Raw genomic sequence first — 23,048 nt, 5'->3', positions numbered from 1 at the left:
ATTTTTCTGTCTTTACAATTGGTACCTTCATTTATTCAGATAATATTCAGCAGGAACATAAACATCATACAGTTGTAAAAGAGGTTAATCAGTGCCAGAATAACTAGCCAGTTCAAGGATTTAAGTAGGGATCACAGGGATTCAAATTCTGTCCAAGACCAGCCTGCACTGGGGTATTCACAGTAAACAGTCATGACGGTACCCAGGGTCAGGACTGCCCACCTACCACAAGAGCACACAGGCCCATATTCACAGTCCTACAGCTGTGACAAATGAGGACTCCTTGTTTTGCACGCGCACACACACACACACACTTTCTGAACCGCTTGTCCCAAACGGGGTCAGGGGGAGCCGGAGCCTACCCGGCAACACAGGGCATAAGGCTGGAGGGGGAGGGGACACACCCAGGATGGGACGCCAGTCTGCCGCAAGGCACCCCAAGCGGGACTCGAACCCCAGACCCACTGGAGAGCAGGACCCGGTCCAACCCACTGCGCCACCGCGCCCCCCAACTATTTAAAATAAAAAAAAAAACCGTAAATGTCATACTCATAGGTGGCTGTAAGAATTGCCAGTGACTGTATGATGTTTACACGCAGTACAATTCCTGTAGTAAGCTGTGAGCAGTAACAAAACAAAACAAAAAAAAAAAAAAAAAAAAGAAAAAACAATCTGGTAGGATTTTGGAACTTGACAGTTTTTGTTTTGTGTCACTTCCTGTATGTTTTTGCATTCAGTAAGTAACTCCTTGTGCATTTTACAATGAAATGTTTAACCTTTTTCATCTTTAATGTAAATAATTGAGCACAGCTATAGAAACAAATTAAAATGTGCATAAATGAAAGGAAAAGAACACATTTATTATTAATACTATTAAAGTGCACAGGTATTTCTTTTTACAGAGCTTTTCTGGTCCTTCTTTCCATTATTATCCATGATTCCGTTCAGTCAGAACCACACAGAAAAAGAAACTCCATTCTCCTACACACCGAAAAACATATGGACTCAATTTACAGGCAGTTAGAGGCAGCAAGAGCCCCATCTGACTGGAACTGCATTCGTGACGAGTTCAGGTTTACTCATGTTCTCTTTAGAAGTGCTCAACAAGATAAACATCAGGGCCCTGATTTGGAGGCAGAGGGTTTCCAGGTAAAAAAGTTCATCCCCTTCAGCTCCTCTGGCAGGTAGTCCTGTTGCACGGGCTCACGGAATGCTGGATTGTACTTATAGCCCTTGGCGTATCCCAACTCCTTCATCAGCCTAGTGGGGGCGTTGCGGAGGTGCAGGGGCACTGGCGGCAGGGGTCCCTGATGGTTCCTCAGGCAGCTCTTCACATTGTTATAGGCCATGTACACCTCCACTGACTTGGGTGCTCGGGCCAGGTACACCACACACTGCGCCAGGATCACCTAGAAACACCGAGAAGGACACGTGACTTCAGTCGACTGATTCAGCAGATCTGCTACATTAGGAACACATTCTAAATGCTTTCCTTCCCAAGCATTATTCCAGCAATGATCATAGCGTGTATGCTCACAAACACTGACAAATAAAGTAAAGAAATGGTACACTACAGTGACAGGTTCATACAAAATGTAGTGTTAATAAATTGTTATTACTGATTTAGTTTCAGGGGGGCGTGGTGGCGCAACGGGTTGGACCGGGTCCTGCTCTCTGGTGGGTCTGGGGTTCAAGTCCCGCTTGGGGGGGCCTTGCGACGGACTGGCGTCCCGTCCTGGGTGTGTCCCCTCCCCCTCACGCCCCGTGTTGCCGGGTTAGGCTCCGGCTCCCCGCGACCCCATACGGGAGAAGCGGTTCAGATAATGTGTGATTTAGTTTCATTACTTCAACATGTTAAAGAAAATCACATAGCTAATTATGACAGAGATGATACACTATTTTAAAGAAATTCAGAAAATGTGTGTGTGTGTGTGTGTGTGTGTGTGTGTGTATTTTGAGAGGTGTGTGTGTGAAACTTGGACAAAATCTATTTGTACATATAAGAATAAGGCCTACAATGAGAAAATAAGAATTCACTCATTTGTGAGAGTAACAAACATGTCCTTTAGAATTTATATTTAAGAAGAAAAACAATAAAAATATGGTAAGCGTGTTAACATGTCCAATTTGCAGCATCATAGGGGAAAGTCAGCAGCAGGTAGGTAATGCTTCACTGGTTATATTGGGAGGTACAGCAGCCGCTCCTTGTGTGTGTGTGTGTGTGTGTGTGTGTGTGCGCGTGCGTGCGTGCACGGAGGGGGGATCAGCACCCCTTACCTCACACTCTGGCATGCCAATAAAGTGGCATGCCTGGAATGCCGAAACCGCCTGGGGGAGGGCACTTGGGTCAGCCAGGCCTGCCGAGACACACACACACACACACACACACACACACACACACACACACACACACACACACATTTGGTGCTTCTGCCTGGTATTACAGGTGCAAACTGGGCACTTATTACAAGTGTTCTGACAACTGAGGGTCTTTGGCTCATGGCATCCCAGGTCTGACACATGACTAAGTCTTGTGCAGAAATATATTTGTCTGAAATAAATCAAATTTAAATAAAGTTCAAAATCAGACATTTCTGCTCAAAGTGCTCTGCATTAACTATTCATGACAATTTGTACGTATCAGTAATGACTGACAGTTTACAGTGAACAACAGGCAGCTTCAGTCCTCCAGAAATAAAGAAGCTTGAAAGTCTCCAGTATCAGAGAACCCCGGGACTGATGCACCGGGGGATCCACAGGCCAGTGCCCTTATGGGCAAATTCTACACACTACAATGATAATAATGACAATGATAACGGCAAAAAATGTGTACAACAGACAGGGGGAAAACCAGGACAGTTCCTTGTGAAAACACTCTAGACTTCACTGGCAATGAGAGCACTGCTCCTATGACAAGGAGCAGTGGCCCCTGCAGGATGTCACTCACCCACGTCCTCGCTGGCGAACCTCACCAGCCTCCTGGCCACATACAAGGGGTCCTCCCCTCCCTCCAGCATGCGGCCCAGCCAGTACAGGGCAGCGTTTTCGTGGGAGCCCCTCATAGACTTGTGCAGAGCCGAAATGCAGTTGTAGTGTTCTTCACCTAGTTGAGGAGCACACAGTGGAGTGAAGGTGGACCTATGTGCATGGACACATGGACTCTTCCGAAGGTGAGCAGTGCAAAATCCTGTCACTCTTGCAGGGAGGCTACATCACTATGTTACATTTATTTATCTACATAAAACTTCTATGCAAAGTGACTTACAGTGTCAGGTTTGTATAGAGTCACAACGATTTCCCCATTAATAGCGCACAGTAAATTTTTCTTGAGGAAAACGCAGTACATTCCTTGATCATGGGTACTACAGCATGAACTGAGATTCAAACCCAAGTCTTTCAACTGCAACAAGATGGCTCTAACCACTAGGCCAGCTGCTGCCGCTTCCCTTTATATTTGTTACCAAAGGTAACATAGAACTTGTTAGGCTGTTATTTAATAAGGTGTGGGAGCTTCTACCATTTACTGCTTAATTCCAACGTTGTGTTTGCTGCCATCTGACAGCTCTCTGACTGTGGCTCAGCCTTCCCGTCGTAGGGGAATAACATACCTGCTTTGTCATAGAGTATGTGGGACCTTTGCAGCCCCTCTTTGACGTGCTCCTCCTGCACCAGGATATCCTTGGTCTTGCCATCCGCTCCTGGCCTTGCCAGCTTGGTAGCGCTGATCCTGGCCTGAATGGCCAGCTGGAGCCCATTGAGGCCTGCACGGGCGTCTCCATCACACAGGTGGGCGATGGTATCCAAGGCCTTCTGTTCAATGTACACCTTAGGTCTAAAGCACACCAGAGATCTCACGTTGAAACAATAAACCAGAAACTGCTTAGGAGACCATGCATTTCACAAGAGACCAGAAGCTTGGAAAGCACTAAGCAGCACAAAAACTGGGGCATTAACTATTTAAAAAACATGCTAAGAAAATCCCAAGTGAAAAACTCAAACTTACTGTAGATTGACTGTGTCCCATCCCAGGTAGCTCATAACATTAACTGTGTGCTACATCATAAGTACAGTCAGGTTCATCATTTTGGCTCTGTACACCACCACAATGGATTTAAAATGAAACAATCAAAATCTGCTTACAGTGTAGACTTTTAGCTTACGGTACTGACATCCAAATTGGGAAAACGATGTAGGAATTACAACACTTGTTATTAGTGGTTTCACTTTTTTAGAGACCCAAAGTAATTGGACAATTGGCTACTCAGCTGTTCCATGGCCACACGCATGCTATTCCCTCATTATTTTATGTACAGGCAAGCAGAAAGAAGGTCTAGAATTGATTTCGAGTGTGCAATCTGCATTTGGAATTTGTCGCCGTTAACTTCCAATATGAAGTCCAAAGAGCTGCTGCCACCATAATTAGGCTAAAGAATCAAAACAAACTAAACAGAGAGATGGCAAAAACATTGTGTGTGTGTGTGTGTGTCAAATCAACTATTTGCTACATTCCTAAAAGGAAAGTGCACACTAGTGAGCTCAGGAACACCAAAAGGCCCGGAAGACCACGGGTAACAACTGTGGTGGATGACAGAAGGAATCTTTCCCTGGTGGAGGAAAAACCCCCTTGCAACAGCAGGCCAGATCAAGAAAACCCTCGAGCAGGCAGGTGTATCTGTGTCAAAGTCAACAATCAAGAGAAGACTTCACCGGAGTAAATACATAGGGTTTACCACAAGATGAAAACCATTGGTAACCCTCAGAAACAGGAAGACAAGATTACAGCTGGCCAAAAAAACATCTTAAAAAGGCTGTACAGCTCTGGAACAACATCCTGTGGACAGATGAGACAAAGATCAACTTGTACCAGAATGATGGGAACAGAAGACTGTCCATCACCTGACCTGAATCCAATTCAGCATGCATTTTACCTCCTGAAGGCAAAGCTGAAGGCGAAAATCCCCAAGAACAAGCAGGAAGCAAAGACAGCTGCAGCGAACGCCTGGGAGAGCATCACCAGGGAAGAAACCCAGCTGTCTAGGGGTTCCAGAGTTCAGACAGTCATTGACTGCAAACAATTTGCAACCAACTATTAAAAATGACTACTTAATTTATAATTCTGTTTTTCTAATTTCTTTAGAGTCCCTAAAATTGGGGGCTATAAATAAAAATGGTTGTAAGTCCTACACGATTCATAGAATATTTGACAAAACCCTTAAATTAAAGCTGAAAGTCTACACTTAAAGCACATCTTGATTGTTCCATTTCAAATCCACTGTGGTGACGTACAGAAGGAAAATAATGAATATTGTGTCACTGTCCAAATACTTATGGACCTCATTGTATACCCCAACACTGAAGCTGCCAGAAGTGAAGTACAGTGTGGAGGTTTGTCTCCTTTAGTTTCACTACTTCCTTACCCATGACTGAATTTCGATGGGCTCATGACCAAACCAAGACATTTTTGAGCTACTTCTTTTAGAGCCATTTACACATTCTTTTCAGAACAAACAGTGACAACTTGATGTTAAAACATTAAAGGAGTTGTAAAGAGGTAGTGCTGTGAACGCCTTGAGCAGATAAATCACAGAACAGCCCTGCTCATCAGCAACATAAACATCATTTTAGTTAATCTAATTTATTTATAGAGCAATGGCAGTAAGATTTATATCAGACTGCAGGCCAGAGATGGGCTAGCTGGGCCTCTACCAGAGGTAGATTAGCAGTGCTTCTCCTGCGTATTCAATATCCAGACGTACTAGGAAGTCATGAGCAGGTGGAAGACAAAATCAGTAACAAACGAAGTGCTGTGCATTTTCAGATAAGGATACTAAAATTTTTGTACGCGTATGTTACAGTTCCTCGGGTTAATATCTCCAAGCTGAGCAAGTTTCCATCTTTTATTTATACGGTCATACCTTCACATCATTACTCTTGGTCTTACTGAAAAGGACTGGCAGCCTCATTAATGACGAACCATTTAAAAAAGATACTGGAAAAACGCTGCTTACAGTACATATCTTGTGCATAGCTAAAATGTTGGGATGGCACCGCTACAGCAACTATTTGGAAAACAAGACAAAGGACAACTGCCAACTTCAGCGAAGGCAACTGACAAAAACTCTTGACGAAACATACCCGCTACGAAATAACAGGAAAAATAACTCTAGGTGCATGAATACCATAAGTTGCTTTGGAGAAAAGCATCAGCTAAATGAATAAATGTAAAACAAACAAGAGACAATGGCTGAACCAGTGTTACAGAATTAGATGCAGTTCTTAAATCACTGCAAAAAACACTACATTATGGGTACTGGGTAACTGCAAAGTCATCAGTGCGGTATCGGGATGAACGTGGGAAATTAATATGGCCTGAAATGAATGAGTTACTGTTACTCACCAGTAAAAAGAGAGTAAGAGTAATTGTAAACAAACCATAAAAGTATAAAACAGAGCCCTGTATGAAGCCAGCAGCTATTTTCACTTAAACCCACGTGACTGTAATCCAAGGTGAGTCTAAATTATACCCCTATCATAATTTGGTTTCAGCAGCTGTAATCATCTCAAATGACTTTTTATAGGAAAAAACAGGATTAATGGATTGGATGGAGTAATGACCTGTTGCCATGTGTTCAGAATGTGTTTGTATTTCTTATTTGGAAATATACTGTCAGGCACCAATCCGTGACCACCGGGTTGTAGGTTTTGGTCGTATACAGGCACTGGTACTTAAGCTGTGATTATGAACTGAATATGGCTGGAAAATACTTGTTCTTCTAAAACCACTGACTTGTAAAGCACAGTATAGCTCAGTCCAGGCAGGTGTTCTGCTGACAATAAATCCCGCCGCACCGACACAAAGAAAAACTATTTTGTAAATCTTGTAAATGTGAAATTAACAGAGTCACATCACATCTTAAGTTACTTAAGGCCCATTTAGGCTTTGGTGACAGAGGTCAGTATGGCGGGGGGGGGGGGGGGAACAAAGTAAAAATGTGATGGAAAGCCTGCAGGGCAAACACCTAAGGCCATAAATGACGCCCTTTTCGGCACTGACAGAGCACCCACATGTGCATCAGTAAACAGCCACATGAATTCATCTGGCAGAAAGGTGGTGGGGAAACCTAAAGCAAAGCGGGACAGTGGGAAAGTGTGAAAGTGGGGAGCACGTGCACAGTGGGTTTAGCCGGGTCCCGCACTCTCATGGGGCTGGGGTTCAAGTTCTGCTTGGGGTGCCTTGCGATAGACTGGCATCCTGTCTTGAGTCTGTCCCCTCCCCCTCCAGCCTTGCGCCCAGTGTTTAGCCCACCGCGACCCCGCTTAGGACAAGCGGTTTCAGACCCTGCATGCGCATGTGTGTGTGCGCGCATATCTATCAGTCTCTATTAAGCTATTCATTGAAATAACCCCAACATTCAAAACACATACAAGTGAAACTGAATTTCCTTACAATAACACCAAAATGTAACGAATGAAAAAGTGAATATTTTCATATTTATATTGTCACAGAAGTTAAAAAAATAAATCAATATATGATAACGAATGAGCAGTTTCATCAATTTAGTAATTTACATTTTGTGAGTATTCTCACTACAATGGGTAACACCCAATACTCAGTTTATTATGAAAGGAGAGAAAAATAAATCTTGGAGAAATGTACTATTCATGTAATAAATTGGTGAATACAGACACACATTCAGTTTAAACTGAACCAGAGATAATTACTGCCAATAGTCCATAGTGATTTTACCAAAAGACCCTTAAATGTAGCTACTTTACAAATTAAGTTTTGTCACATGCATTTGAGTATTTTGCTAGATTTCCACTACGACATTCCTTGAATGGGTAAAAAATGATTTTTACGTATATCTATATTGGCAAAGGGGGGCATGGTGGATCTGGGGTTCGAGTCCCGCTTGGGGTGCCTTGCGACACACTGGCGTCCCGTCCTAGGTGTGCCCCTTCCTCCTCCAGCCTTGTGCCCTGTGTTGCCGGGTTAGGCTTCAGCTTGAACAACAGTATGTACGAACAAACATCATGTAAAAGCCTGAGCAAAAGAAAGGACTGCTGTCTTTGGGTGCGCTGTACAGTGTCCATACACCTGTACACGTATGTATAAAATTTATACAACCACCATAATCGTCATCAAACTCAATGGAAGTTTCCATGTGACTGATGTTATGTGTTTCCCATTTTCAATAGCATCTTCTGCTTGGGCCAAGTCATTCCACACTCAAGTACTATGAAACACTAAGGGAACATTTCTCTCACTGCTATTCCACATCTACATCCTACATGTTAATACTATGCTAGCCTCACCACCTCAGGATCGCTCATTCATCAGTAATTCTTTTTATACTGTCATGCACAGGCTATAAAGCTGTTAAACCCTGCCAGGACTTCCATACTCTCCTGAACAGGTAACCCCCTCTTGGTACTCATGGATCAGACAGGAAACAGCTAGAAAAAAAGACCTGTAAAGGAAGGCATGTTTACTACTGAGCTCAGGTGAATGTGTCCATCAACCGCAGGAATCCCACCATCCCATCCAATCCCATCAGAAGCTTGGATTTAACCAATCACAGGCCAGGACTTCCTGGCAGCGGGTACTTCCAGGCGACACATAGCTCTGTGAAATTCATCAGGCCCGCTTATAATAGCATGCACTCCCCGACCCACTTACTCAGACTCAACAGTTCGAGCCGTGGACCCTGCATCGTAGTTCTGCCTATCTGTCTCTTGCACTCCCAGCACGCTCAGTCCCAGGGCGGCCACGGCCCGCCTCAGCACCGCGCCCATCGCCTCCACGGAAAGTCGCTCCAACACCAGGACTCGGCAGCGGCTCAGCAGCGCCGCATTCACCTGGAACGAAGGGTTCTCTGTGGTGGCGCCGATCAAAGTGACTGTGCCGCACTCCACGTGAGGGAGGAAAGTATCCTGCAGAGCAACAGAGGATGAAAGACAAAGAGAAGAAGAAGCTCCTGAGCATCACCAGCATGCTCAAACACACAGGGTATGTCTCCTGCACATACAGTGCTTCATACAGGGAGGTGCGGTGTCTACTATCTTACAGACACAGCAGTACTGCCTGCCGGGTTTAAAATAGCCACACATTCCAGCACCTTGTGCTTAAGAGCATATCACACTAACAACAATTAGTGCCAAGAGTTAATAAGATTTTCACATTTCAAACATATTCAATCCTTTACAATAAAAACACAAGGGGGGTACTGCAAACAGCCAACTTAAATTAAACCATATAAAAAAAAAAATAGCACAAATCAATCTGCAAATGTGTATCAGTGAGGGAACAGCATTGCTCTGAATTCTGGATGCATCCCTTTTATATATATATATATATATATATATATATATATATTTCTGCAACAGACAACCCAAATACGGTCTTCTTTCATTAACCTTGGGATTATGCTTGACACAGCTGTCCATATTTGGACTTCCTGTCCAAAATTGGTTGACCCATTACCATTGTTTATGAAGCAAACATAGATTATCGCTTCATTGTTTAACTGATTTCATTCGTGTTCATTATCACAGGTTTTATACTTCTAAGAATGCACGATCTGTAGACCGTTTATCTGAAACAATACCGCTTGTGTGTGTGCGTGCGCGCGCATGTGTGTGTGTGTGTGTGTGTGTGTGTGTGTGTGTGTGTGAGAATTCTTCAATGTGGCATTTGGTATTCTTTGCTCTTTATGACAGTCTCTCCATTTCAATCCCTCTGCCTGGCCAGATTGGACCTCGCACACTGCCATTTACATTTATTCATTTAACAGACCCTTTCTCCAAAGCGACGCACATCTCATAGAAAATACAATTTGTGCATTACCGTCAACGTACAAAATGCAAATAAAACGTAAAATTCAGCGAAACTGCTGATCATTCATTGTATGTTCCGATGTCTAGTATGGAGGATGTCACTAAGCTTTATAAAGAGAATTTGTAAATGGTGACGTTTATCCAGAGCACAACCTGGGTAAAACGCCATGCTCAATACCTCCAGGATAACGTTCAGGCTGTAATTTTCAAGTCAGCCTTGACACAAACCTTTAGTTTGGTATGCTGACAGATCAGTACAATCAACATAATTAGACATGTAAGATAGAGGTCAATTAACCAAACCATCTGCAGAAATAATAAATATTATATACACACGGCCTCTGAACAACAGTCGTGATTAAAACAGGAACGACTCGGCTGTTGTAAGTTTTACTGTGCAAAAACAGTCACAGCACAGGCACCTGTTGAGACTTGTTAAAGCGATGGATCTCGTCAATGAAGAGGATGGTCTTCCTCTTGCAAAGCCGCAGCTCATTCTGGGCCTGTTTGATAACCTCTCGCACTTCGCTGGTGGAAGTACTGGTGGCAGAGAGCGTGACAAAGCGCGTGGTGCCATTCTTCTTACTGTTCCTGGCAATAATGTGGGCTAGGGTTGTCTGGAGAAAGAGGCACAAACAGAACAGCAAATCAGCCCAATGCACCAGTTCCCTGTAAAATACTGTGGTAAACGTGAGAACAACACACAAGAGACAGTTAAAGCACCCATAGCATCATTAGCTATTGCAACAAACGATGACCTGCCTGTAACACACAATAGTTTTGATCAATAACATCTGACGATACCAAACTGCTTTTGGTACACAAATGAGTACTGCAGTCACAAGCACGTGCTCTACTGATGGTTCCTTGTATTCAGACTCGGGGGGGGTTAGGACAAGCAGCGTGAGTTGTCCGGCATGCACGCTTGTTAGAAAACTGGCACAGTCACTGAGGAAGCCTGAGGAAAGGCCAGTGCATCAGCTATTTGCCATATACCGCTCAGCTACAACATTAAAACCACTGACAGGTGAAGTGAATAACATTGATTATCATTACAACAGCACCTGTCAAGAGATGGAATATATTGGACAGCAAGTGAACAGTCAGTTCTTGAATTTAATGTGTTAGAAGCAGGAAAAATGGGCAAGCATAAGGGTCTGAGCGACTTTGACAGGGCCAAATTGCGATGGCTAGACAACTGGGTCAGAGCATCTCCAAAATGGCAGGTCTTGTGGGGTGTTCCCGGTATACAGCGGTTAGTACCTACCAAAAGTGGTCCAAGGAAGGACAACTGGTGACAGGGTCATGACCACCCAAGGCTCATTAATGCGCATGGGGAACGAAGGATAGCTCGCCTGCTTCGAACACACAGAAGAGCTACTGTAGTACAAATTGTCGAAAACCTTAACCCTGTCCACGATAGAAGGGTGCCAGAACACACAGTGCACCACAGCTTGCTGCGTATGAGGCTGCATAGCGGCAGACCGGTCAGAGTGCCCATGCTAACCCCTGTTCGCTGCCAAGAATGCCTACAATGGGCACGTGAGGGTCAGAACTGGGCTATGGAGCAATGGAAGAAGGTGGCTTGGTCTAATTAATCATGTTTTCTTTTAGATCATATGGAGAGCCAGGTGCGTGTGTGTCGTTTACCTGGGGAAGAGATGGCAACAGGATGCACTATGGGAAGAAGGCAAGCAGGCGGAACCAGCGTGATGCTCTGGGCAACGTTCTACTGGGAAACCTTGGGTCTTGGCATTCATGGGGTTGTTTCTTTGACACGTACCGCCTACCTAAAGATTGTTGCAGACCACGTACACCCCTTCACAGCAATGGTGTTCCCCGATGGCAGTGGCCTTGCCACACTGCAAAAATTGTTCAGGGATGGTTTGAGGAACATGACAAAGAGTTCAAGGTGTGCCAATTCCCCAGATCTCAATCCGATCAAGCATCTGTGTGATAGGCTGGAAAAACAAGTCCGATCCATGAAGGCCCCACTTCACAACTTAGAGGACTTGAGGGATCTGCTGCTAACGTCTTGGTGCCAGATACCACAGGACACCTTCAGAGGTCTTGTGGAGTCCAAGCCTTGACAGTTCAGAGCTGTTTTGGTGGCAGCAGGGGGACCTACACAATATTAGGCAGGTGGTTTTAATGTTGTGGCTGAATGGTGTATATCTTCCAGAGAAAAAGCATAAAAAATTGAATTTGACACAGGAGAAATTAGGCCCCTGCCCCAAAAGGACAGCATACTGCATTCTGTGTGCAACCCCAGCTCCCCTGACACATAGCTAGCACATGGCAAGAGATGAGAGCATAACTATGGGTCATATTTCTCTGAGATGTTTAATCTCTTTGGCTCCTGCAGCCAATGCAGCGACCGGAGACAAGCAGAGCTTGTCCATGTATGCTTTTTACTCAGGGAGTCACCGGTGAAGGAGAAAAGGGCAACGAGTCCATGCGGCAAAGTGGACACAGAAACGGATAAACAAGAATCCCCCCTGTGATGGACTAACTAAGGTTTGTTTGTACTGTGCCCAACGACACAGTCTTTTCTTTAAAAATCACATTTTAACTTTTTACCCAAAAATAATGACCATCCCTATAGGGTTCATGTAATCACGCAGAACTATATATTTGCAGACACACAGAGAACAGGGAACGAACAGCCCGTAGCAATGAGCCCTGAACCCCATAATCCCGAAGTACCTCCCACAGAATGCCACGAGGGACACGGTCAAATGCCTTCTCCAGGTCCACAAAATACATATGGGGATAAGCAGAGGAAGATGGATGGATGGATGGACGGACGGACAGACGGACATTAGAGAATAAAATCTCATTACTGCACTATGTGTCTGAGGGGCCAAACCACGCATGAACATTGCCAACATTGAAATGCTTCTTACCATTTCTCACTTTGTTTACTTTTTATCCTCATCCCATATTCCACTATGAATAATATACAACTGCAATATTTGTTCAAACAGTACTTTGAAGGTTGCCTGTGAAAGGAAGAAGCAGGCAACAGAGATGCCAGTGAGGAAAACACTGATTCCTATTTGCCAGCCCTGAATCAGACCCTGTATCGGGGGACCGGGAGCCTTTGCTAACAGAGGGGCTGCCAGCACCTCCAACACCAGCGTAGTGGTTACAGTTACTGCCATTGGACCCAAATACCGTAAATTGCTTCAGTAAAACATTACCCAGCATGGTGGCACATCGAGTAGCACTGCTGTCTCATGATGCCTGGGTGGTGTGAGAGAATGTGGGTTCGAGCCCCACTCGGTCTGCGTGGAGTTTCCATGTTCTCTCCGTGACTGTGTGGGTCCCCTCTGGGTGCTCTGGTTTCCTCCCACAGTCCAAAGACATGCTGTACAGGTTCACCCAGATTGTGAGAGTGACACAGAGTGTGTGTGCTCCACTGGTGTATGGGTGAGAGTGACCCTTTGTAAGTAGTGTAACTAGTAGTGTAAGTTACCTTGGTGAATAAGGTGAGGGCTGGTAAAACTAGTTGGAGAAAGGTGTGTTAATTGAAGTAAAGTAAGTAGTAAATGGATCCAAAATAAAGTGCTCATGTCAAGTGTCATGCTGGTGGAGAGAGAAACTGAGGCGAAGATGCTCCCTCGGTATCACTTTCTGAAAACATGTTCATGTTCAAGTGGTATGGGGGGGAAAAAAAAAATAAGAATACATACAGATTATTGTGGGAAGGCCAGCTAGCAGCTACGCGACGGTGGATCGACACAATAAATTATGACACGGCCATGCCCCTGCTGCTGCTCAACATGGACACCCCACTCCAGTCTTAGCTCCTTTTCAGGACAACTCCTAGAGTCGCCATTAGACCACAGTGTTTCTCATGTGACATGTGTGTAATGACCAATTCCATATGTTGATTAAGAGCGATTCATACATGTAGCAGCAACAGAGAACGCCAAAAAAAAAAAAAAAGAGTAACGGTCACGCCAGTGGAGCGGCGCGCGCACCTTGCCGCAGCCAGGCGGCCCCCACAGGATGAGCGATGGTACGTCGTGCGCGTGCAGTAGCGTGCGGAGAAGGCTCTGCTCGCCCAGCACGCGGCTCTGGCCGAAGTACTCATCCAGCGAGCTCGGCCGCAGGACCTCCGCTAGCGGCTTGCCGCAGTCCAGCAGAGCGCGGAGAGACTTCGTGGGCGGCCCGGCCTGGTCGGACGCTCCGGTCACCCCGGGATCCGGCTCCTCCGGCGGGGTCCGCTTCGCGGGGAAGTGTGGTGGCGCGCGCTCCTGCTCGGACAGCTTGGTGCGGTGAAACATGGTGAACACAGGCGCCGGACAAGTCCCGCTCTCCGAGGCACGGCCACTTGAACTTTCGCCCGAAACTCGGGCTTTCTTGCAGGGCGGTTTGCTCTCAGTTCTGGTGTCGTCCTGAGGCTGAGTAGCCGGCGCTCCGCTCCTTCGGCCACCGCCGAGCAGGCACACGTCCAGGTGAGCGTTGATGTCCGAAACACCAAAATCGCCCGAGCAAACGGGACACTGAACGGTTACGGTACGAGAAGCCGAAACGCTTCCCGCCTTAAGCGCCATTGTTACAGCGCACTCTTCTCCGGACCCGATCCGAGGTCACGAGTAAAACACGTGCTGCAGTCCTCCACTAAAAACGTCACTAGTTAATTTATTTCAGGATTTCTGGAAGAAAAGCTGTTAATGAACAACAATGACGTTTAAAATAGAAATAATGTACAGCAGCCAGAGTTTCGATAAGTGCAGTGCATTCTGGGACTTGTATTTTCAACAGTGCTTCGGATCTCACAGGAAATTAGGATAAATTATGATTTTAATACAGAACGAATGTTATAAATGCATGATAAGAAATATAATGTGTTTAGAGTGTTGTTTTGTAGTTAGTGGGACAACGCTGGGACTCTTGCTAATGACTTGTCAGGGTATTCTTGCTGTATCAAATGAAGTACTTTGCTGAAGATTTCTACAACAGGAGTGGGATTCGAACCAAATACCTTCACCTTGCAAAGCAATGGTCCTTGATTAACGTCCCCTGCAAAATATCAGATATCCAATATGTGATGAATTCCCACAGTCAAATGTTTGCTCGTTTGTTTGTCAACAGGGAAGGCAAGCAGACTGCCCCTGAGAAACAAGCACATGGCACCTCTGTAAGGAGAGCTGACCGGCGGGGCAGAGATAGCCCACAGAACCCCATCTCGGCCAAGGACCCCACGCTGAAAGCTGCGCAGAACCGATCCGGCACTCAGCAGCAGGCCAGGCTCTCCTTCTGCTGCTGCTGGGAAAGAGTGGAGACCATGAGGTGCTTCTGGGAGATGAAGCACATTGAGATGGAGGGAGATTGCCAGCAGGTACCACTAGGCCCACCTTCATTCCACATCCTGCTATGTGTTGACGTGTCTGAATATAACTGGCAGGCTATTAGATTAGTGTCCTTTTTCTTTTTAGAAGCCCTTGAGCTGAATCAGACTGCTTTGCTGTGACAGCGCCTATAGCTACACACCACATATGGGTCACGTTGCCTTTTCTGTGGTTATTTGGCGACCGCTAGTGGAAACATACTAGTGCTGCTTCTTTCTTTCGTTCACAGTGAAGAGTGAATCCTTCCTGCCTCCACTAGAAGGAGATGTTGGTCGTGTGAGAAAGCGTAACTTTCAGTTTGAGTTGTGCCCACCTGTTGCTCTGCTCTTAGCTTTAATCCCCTCTACATTATGTAGTAGCCAGAACCCTTTACACAAGGACAGTTACATAAGTGTGGCCATCTCACTCATCACGTGGATTGGCGCTTCATATGAGGGTGGTCACTGACGGTTCGCGCCATGGTGGGTTTAAGTTTCAGAAAGAAATGTTAACAACGAGCACAGTCATGGAGATGGACAGCTATCTTGGCAGGCTGTGCAGTGTAACACATAATGTGCTGTAACCACAATAACTCTGAAGCTTTTGGAGAAAAAATCTCAAATGCGGTACTGTATTCATCGTACAACGTGGACACCACAAAGTTTTAAATATGGTTTATTATTTGAGAAGCTCCCAAATGTCCATGTCATTCCTGATAGGAACATGTTCAGGGATTCCGGGGAAATGTTTCTGAAATGTATTTATTTAGAAGAGGTATGCATTTATATTTGCTCATTTGCCTTGCCGGACAGGCGCTTTTATCTGTTTTATGACACAGAAAGGTTTGCCCATTGGCACCATTCTTACACTCATGGAAAAAACGCAACATGCTTCAAAGGGGAACATGGCCTTGTGCTGTAAAATAATAGTTTATGTTCCACATACTGTACTTATTTGACAACGCAAGCAGCGTTTTGTGCGCAGCATGTCCCGTCTGAGCAGCCCGGTGTCATGGTCGGCTTCCACCGCCAGGTTTTCTTTGGCAGCTTGTCCTGCTAGAGCACAGCTGTCCAGCACTGGTCCCACACATGCTTTGCGTTGCAGCCAGTGTTTTTCCAACTTTGAAGTGACGCAGCAACCCCCCCATTGGAGCGCCATGCCTCAGGAGCCTGGGGTCACACACTGCTGGGAACTTAATGCTCTGTAACGCAGCTCTCCCTCTTCATCTTCCTCCCTTTGTCTCGCACTGTTCGTCTCCTGCCGGGGTGCCTGACAAATGGAAAATCGGGTGGGGGTGGTAGTGCGCTCGTTGTGATGAAGCGTGATGGAGGGGAATAATAGCTCAGTTCTTGTAGTTTTGGTGCTAAAATATGAATTAACATTTGTCCTTCACAAATGTTTCTAGAGACCTAGGTGTCTGGCTCGTGTGTGTGGATGGGATGACAAATCAGAAGTAGCTCACAAAAGAGTTTATATCACTTTTTTAATCATTCAGGGTATCCAGACATGTGAAATTTCAGGTTAAAAGTGTTACACGACTTTATGAAGTTTAAAGGGACTGTAATTACGTCGGAGGTGAAAGAGAAGTTTGCAGTTTGCATTCACCCGAGCACCTTCTATGAGCTCTAGAAACAACTGTAGACGCGTTTGAGGACGGCGACTCGGGGACACAAGTCCAACGGGGAATGGGCGCGAACAAAGCACAAAGCAGCGGTGAGCTACTCCCATGGTGGTAGTGTGTGACAGCTCTGTTCCCAGTACTGGCACGCCTCACGCCTTGCTCATCAGCCTGCTGCTGGGAAGAGTCCCTGTGCTCCTGCTGAAAGGACAAGTGAATACCAACATTGTGGAACATCTGCACTGTCGGCGGTGGGCAAGGTGACACGTCCGCGGTCGTACTCCTTCCTTAGGTGACAAATGATGAACGTGCTCCATATGAGAGTGACCGGCAGGGCTGTCTCCTTTTTGTGGTGGCTGTCGCGTTGGTGGCGTGTGCACTCACACCTGTCCCCTTTCTGTCTCGTGCGCCGTGTGTATCTCTCCCTTCAGCACAGCTCCGGTGGACAGGGAGGTGTGCAGTGCCACTGCGCTGAGCCCCTAGTGGGACGTGCACACTTGCTGCTGCCGTCGCCTTCGACGCCCACATGGCCTTGCGTGACACACTGGACATGGTGGCCCAGCTAGATGCGAGCATGGCCAGTCTTTCCAAGGCCAGGGACACCTGGATCATAAGCTCCTTTTGCCTCATTGCCTCCTATCTGTGGAGCAGGTTCTTGGGTTTATTTGCGTCGAGATGGCAAAGTGGGCAAGCCGCGGGCCCTAGCCTACAGGTACTGCCTTTTACTCCATTTAAATGTCGTCTTCTTCATGATTTCTGCATGTCTGGGTGAGCGTCAGATACGCCTCGCCTCGTAGGGCTTGTGCAGAGAAGTAATGTGCAGAGCCACTTTACTGTATGCTGAGCAGGTTACATGGCAAACGTGAAACAGTACTTGGATCTCTGAAAGATTAGCCTCCAGAGTCAAGAACGCAAGTGTTTCTCTTCCCTTTGAATCTTTCGTGGCTTGCAGTCAGGCATTTCGCATTCGTCTATTCATTTGTTCATTTGTTCGTTCGTTCAGCTGGTGCTTCTTTCTAAAACAACAACATGTTAAGAGTGCACCACTGTTTGTTCACTTGGCGATAGCCATCGCTTTCCTTTATTAGTCCAGGAAATGGCTACAGAAATGCACTTTTCACTTGAAAGTCATTGAAAAGGCATTGCTCTCAGTTGCTCTTATTGCAATTTTACAACGCATTTCTCTGGGTGTGGAATTACACCTGTATGTATAGTTTTGGTCATTCAAGCTCACTTTTTGTTTTGTTAATAAAACCAGTAACAGTCTGTTCAGTGTTCAGGAGACAAAAAGTTGCAAGGTCATTGAAGCTCACCACGAGAAAATATCACAAACAGGTTTTTTATACACTTATTACTCAAAAAAGTAAACATTTCCATTTTTAAGATGAAAAATTAATATTAAACAGTAACACAAACACGTAGTGATTTCGATTGCTGAAGTGTGGCATTGAATCTTATTTAATATTCATAATCACAACTTATCCAAACCATATTTTTGACCAGTGCAGCTGTTTATCAAGCTGTCTTTGCCACGAAAGAAGAAGCTCGGTGTCTCCGAAAATCCTTGCGGTTTGTAAGTAGCGTAATATTAAATGCACACTATGCATTTCTGTTGAATGTTGAAAAAGTAAACGCTCCGCTGATTGAGACCAACATGAATATTTGACAGAAAGAAGGGATGACGTGCAGTTTGAGTTAAAGGCACATGAAAGGCGGGGGGTGGCCAGTGCCTTGAGCTCAGCATGTGCACAATGGGCTCTGGTGTTTGCTGTACAAGCAGGAGCTCATCCATGATGCCTTCACCCTCCACCCCACCTCCCTGCACCTTATGACTGTGGTATGAGCTTCACACCACCACGACCCTTACTTGGGCACCCGCTTATTGATGATGGATCTGTGGGTGGGTGGACAGATAGGGTGGCACAATATAATATTCAGTGTTTACATTTGTTCATTCAGCTGAAACTTTTCTCCAAAGCAACTGATGATGTTAAGGTACTTTAGTTATTTACCCATGTACACAGCTGGGTAAGTCCACTGGAGCAATTTAAGGTGAGTAACTTGCTCAAGGGCACTACAGCCGGAGGTGGTGATCGAATTGCGACCTTTGGATCCAAGGACAGAAGCTGTAAGCACTACGTTGCCAGCTGTCCCCTGTGCTGACATAATATGTTAGTCATATAGTGTAGAAATACGTGATTGTTGTGTCTGTTATTGCCGTGTACAGTCCTGTCACCTGGCTGCACAGTTTCAAACTGACTCCTAACAATGTCATTTGGAACTCTTGTGTTTTGTGTTTTTGCACACGTTCTATATAAGTCCGTTGCGTGGAAAGGCGGCGGCAGCGCTGTTGATACTGCGATACCATTTCATCACATGCAGTCGTCAATTTTTTACACAAGTGTCATGTATGAGCTGTCAGCAGCCTGCATTGTTCACCTTATTTAGGATGAAAGGGGAGAAGCAGTAGAAACCACTCAACAAGTTAATGATACATGGAGAAGTTCGAGCTCATGGAGAAAAAAGTTTCACAGTTATTTTATTGCAGAGGAAGAACAGTTGGTGTACCGACTGTATCTGCTATACCCACTGTACCTGCTGTACCTGCTATACTCACTGTACCAACTGTACCCACTGTACCTGCTATACCATCTATACTGACTGTACCTGCTGTACCCACTGTACCGCCTGTACCGACAGCCCCTGCTATACCACTGTAATGACTGTACCTGCTGTACCGACTGTACCCACTGTACTAAGTGTACCAACTATACCTGCTATACCCACTTGCTGTACCTGCCATACCACCTATACCCGCTGTACCGACTGTACCCACCGTAACCGCTGTACCGACTACCCATTGTACTCGCTGTACATACTGTACCGACTGTACCTGTTATATCCGCTGTACCGTTGGTACCTGCTATAACCACTGTGCTTGGTGTACTGACTACCTGCTATACCTACTGTACTCACTGTATTGACTGTACCCGCTGTACCGACTGTGCCAGCTGTACCTCCTATACCCGCTGTACAGATTGTACCTCCTTTATCTGCTGTACCGTTGGTACTCGCTATACCCCCTGTACTTGCTGCACTGACTATACTCGCTACACCTACTGTACCAGCTGTACTGACTGCACTGACTGTAGCTACTCTACCCACTGTACCTGTTATATCTGCTGTACTATTGGTACCTGCTATAACCACTGTGCCTGCTGTACTGACTGTATCTGCCATACCCAGTGTACTCACTGTATCGACTACCTGCTGTACTGACTATACCTGCTATACTCTACCAGGCTATAGGCCTGTTCAAAACACATCTTCCCTTCCTAATAGAGTCCTCACGTACAGTATACCATTCTACTGTAATTCCTTTTTGTTGGATTTATGTGAACTAACGTTGTGCTTTTATTAACTTGAACCTCTCTAACAAAGAGCCATTATTTGTACGTAAAACGGGCAGTTCCTGAACATACATGTGTGATGTGTGGAATGATGAAAGTATACCTAAAGCAAAAGTGTAAAACCTTCATTCGACATTGTCACTTTGGTGGCATGTGTAGTATTGCCCTAAATCTCATGAGCATGAGTGGACGGGGATACACACACACACACACACACACACACACATTTTCAGAACCGCTTGTCCCATACGGGGTCACGGGGAACCGGAGCCTACCCGGTAACACAGGGCGTAAGGCCGGAGGGGGAGGGGACACACCCAGGACGGGACGCCAGTCCGTCGCAAGGCACCCCAAGCGGGACTCGAACCCCAGACCCACCGGACAGCAGGACCGTGGTCCAACCCACTGCGCCACCGCACCTGGACGGGGATACTTCCTCCAGTATTCCCCTCGTTTTTAACATAAGAATGCCCACAAATACATTCTGCCACATGCCATAAATGTAGCAGAGTTGCTCTATTCTCACCATACATACATACTGTGAAGTGTTGGGGATCGAGAGCTCAAGGTTACTTTAGTGAGAGCACTATGTCAATTAATAGTCAGAGATGACAGTGCTCTGCACACAGCGTGTTTTTTGGTGCAGTGCCTCTAAAAGCCCGAGTGACGTGTGTCGAGTGCTGCTTTGGACGCACTGGCCTGGAGGTTGATGTGCTGCGTTTGGAGCTTATGAGCTCTTCTACAGGTGCTCTTTGGACTGAAAGAGGAAACCCCTAGACACACAACCTGCTGACAAGTGTTTATCCTCTGCTGGGGGTCCTCTCTGCCACCGTCAGCATGATCTATCTCCTCTGTGGGGGTGACGTGTATGTGTGTTTCAGTGGGGACTCAGGACTCATAGCTACTTAGGCATGCGCGCACGCACACACATTCTTTTGTCAAGCTCTCTCAGTGGTGATCTTGTATTTTTTCATCTTACTTACTTATCGCCATGTCTCTATGCTACACTGTCATGCTTTTTGTCAGGAATCTTTCTCATGAAGCGTGTAATCCGAAGAGCTTGTGGGAGTGTGAACCAAGTTTACAGCTAAGTTATGAGACCCCTCCTGCCAATGCAGTTGCACATAGTCACACATTTCTTGCTGAATCTACTAAACTCATGCATGTGGACTTTGTGTCAGTAACACCTCTGGACGCGTGTATTTCTGTAAAGTAGTTCACATTGAGAAAAGAAATGTTTTGAGCATTCATAGATATCTTAATCAACAGCAGAAGCACGTAAATAGACGCAACTAGCTGCCAGCATCCGCAGTGCAGGGCTCCTGTTTCACGATGGTATTCAGCGTCATGGAAACTGATTCTTCATGCCTGAAATCCAAAGCCAGCAATCGGCAGCCTGGGCGCTTGCCAAAAATGTTGAAAATGCAGTGTAATACGTAGAGGGACTTTGGATGGGAGAAGGGCAGAGAAAGGGTGCCTGGAGTAGTGCTACAAGTGCTCTGAATAAGCGATTCGGAAAGGCTCCTGTCACTGCTGTTAGTGGCGTGGCAGTGCTGGGGCATTCTATTCGGCACGGCTGTGTGGAGGCTGACACCGCCACCGACGCCCACTTCCTTACTCTATTAGCACACTTTCCTCAGCTGCTGTGCTTCTACAAATGTGGCCTAACATACAGGATAAAGCTAAGGTAATGTCTGTATTGTGGAGGGGGGGTAAACTGAATTACAATGCCTTTTTACATCATGTGTGCGCCCCCTTGTGGTGAATGTCGGTGTACTAACCGCGAAACCTGTCCAAGTCCCGCAACTTGTGTAACGTACAACAGTTGACGTGTGCACATGTCCTTTCTGTGTGCTGTATTTCATACTTATTGAGAATGAAAACATATGAAGTGGTTGTACATAAAATAAGCACTGTTGCCAATATAACCAATTTGCTGTAACCGGCGGCAACAGCTGCCATTACATTTAACACATGCACTTGTAAACTGGTGGTAAACTCAGTGCTCCTGCTTTGTACCCTGATCAACACCGTACGCTTAAATGAAGGGTGACCTTCAGATGTCCCCGTGTCCTGACAGAGGTGCCATCAGGATGAACACAGGCACTAGTGAACGTTGTGTCATGTTTCATATCTTGGCACCTGTTTCTGAGGCCTGCTGTAGTTGGCCTTTGGTGGTGTTTTAGGGCATTGCTAACGGCAGCAGCAGCGCAGGGCACCGCTGAAGGAGTCTGGGACGCCGTGTTCCCGTTACCAGAGTCCCCAGTGCCAAGTCTGCTCATGCCACAGAGGTCAACCTCTTGCGCTCCGTGCCCCCGGCTCTGGGTTCACCTGCTTCCTTTCGGTTGCTCACAGTTCAGTGAAGCTTCATTTACAGATGCACCAGCATATTTACTTATACTCATTCAGCTGATGCTTTTTCCCAGAGACATTTACAGTGCTAAGCTACACTACCTACAGTTATTGACTCCTTCATACGGGTGGGGGAAATTTTACCGGAGCGATTCAGGGTAAGTACCTTGCTCAAAGGTACTACAGCTGGAGCTGGGATTTGAACCTGTGAAATTCTAGCAATGTACAGCAATGTCTTTGGCACCAAGGACAGCAGCTCTAACCCTAACCGTATCAGCTGACCCCCCCACGCCTGTAACATTGCTTGTGTGTGTGAGTTGTGTACACAGAATACCAAGATCTCAGTTTACATTGGGATTATTGCAGCTCAACACACAGTTAAAGCAGCAGTACAAGTTGCAGACTTTAATGTAGTTAATTTACTTGTTTAAAGTTATTATGCGTAATGAAAAGAGCCAGTCGCCTCAGTCATCCTACTTGTTGATATACTGT

At 45.9% G+C, this 23,048-nt stretch overlaps 1 protein-coding gene across 3 annotated transcripts; it reads right to left on the bottom strand.

Annotated features, from left to right (window-relative positions):
• Window positions 1–818: 818 nt before the first annotated feature.
• wrnip1 (WRN helicase interacting protein 1) lies at window positions 819–14,425 on the bottom strand. 3 transcript variants are annotated; one of them, XM_018765184.2, is made up of 7 exons: window positions 13,824–14,425; window positions 10,260–10,454; window positions 8,681–8,934; window positions 3,609–3,832; window positions 2,948–3,103; window positions 2,278–2,357; window positions 819–1,409 (listed from the first exon to the last, which is right to left on the bottom strand). In XM_018765184.2, exons 1-7 carry the CDS (start codon window positions 14,397–14,399, stop codon window positions 1,116–1,118), a joined length of 1,779 nt encoding a protein of 592 aa, XP_018620700.2. In that variant the 5' UTR covers window positions 14,400–14,425; the 3' UTR covers window positions 819–1,115. The 3 variants fall into 3 exon arrangements, with proteins under 3 accessions (XP_018620700.2, XP_018620703.2, XP_018620704.2); XM_018765188.2 differs by having other exon boundaries at window positions 1,333–1,409; window positions 2,973–3,103; XM_018765187.2 differs by lacking the exon at window positions 2,278–2,357.
• Between the last annotated feature and the right edge of the window lie 8,623 nt (window positions 14,426–23,048).

This window comes from Scleropages formosus, chromosome 10, assembly GCF_900964775.1.
Source record: "Scleropages formosus chromosome 10, fSclFor1.1, whole genome shotgun sequence".
Lineage (NCBI taxonomy): Eukaryota > Metazoa > Chordata > Actinopteri > Osteoglossiformes > Osteoglossidae > Scleropages > Scleropages formosus.
This window is presented reverse-complemented; position numbering and strand designations above follow the sequence as displayed.

What these genes read in the sequence shown, in the direction of transcription:
- wrnip1 (XM_018765184.2), bottom strand. Translation starts at nt 14,399, where the DNA reads ATGGCGCTTAAGGCGGGAAGCGTTTCGGCTTCTCGTACCGTAACCGTT. An exon ending in GCTCGAACTGTTGAGTCTGA is followed by an intron (nt 3,833 to 8,680) that starts GTAAGTGGGTCG and finishes GGTGTGCTTTAG; the next exon opens with ACCTAAGGTGTACATTGAAC. An exon ending in GTTCGCCAGCGAGGACGTGG is followed by an intron (nt 2,358 to 2,947) that starts GTGAGTGACATC and finishes GTGTCTCGGCAG; the next exon opens with GCCTGGCTGACCCAAGTGCC.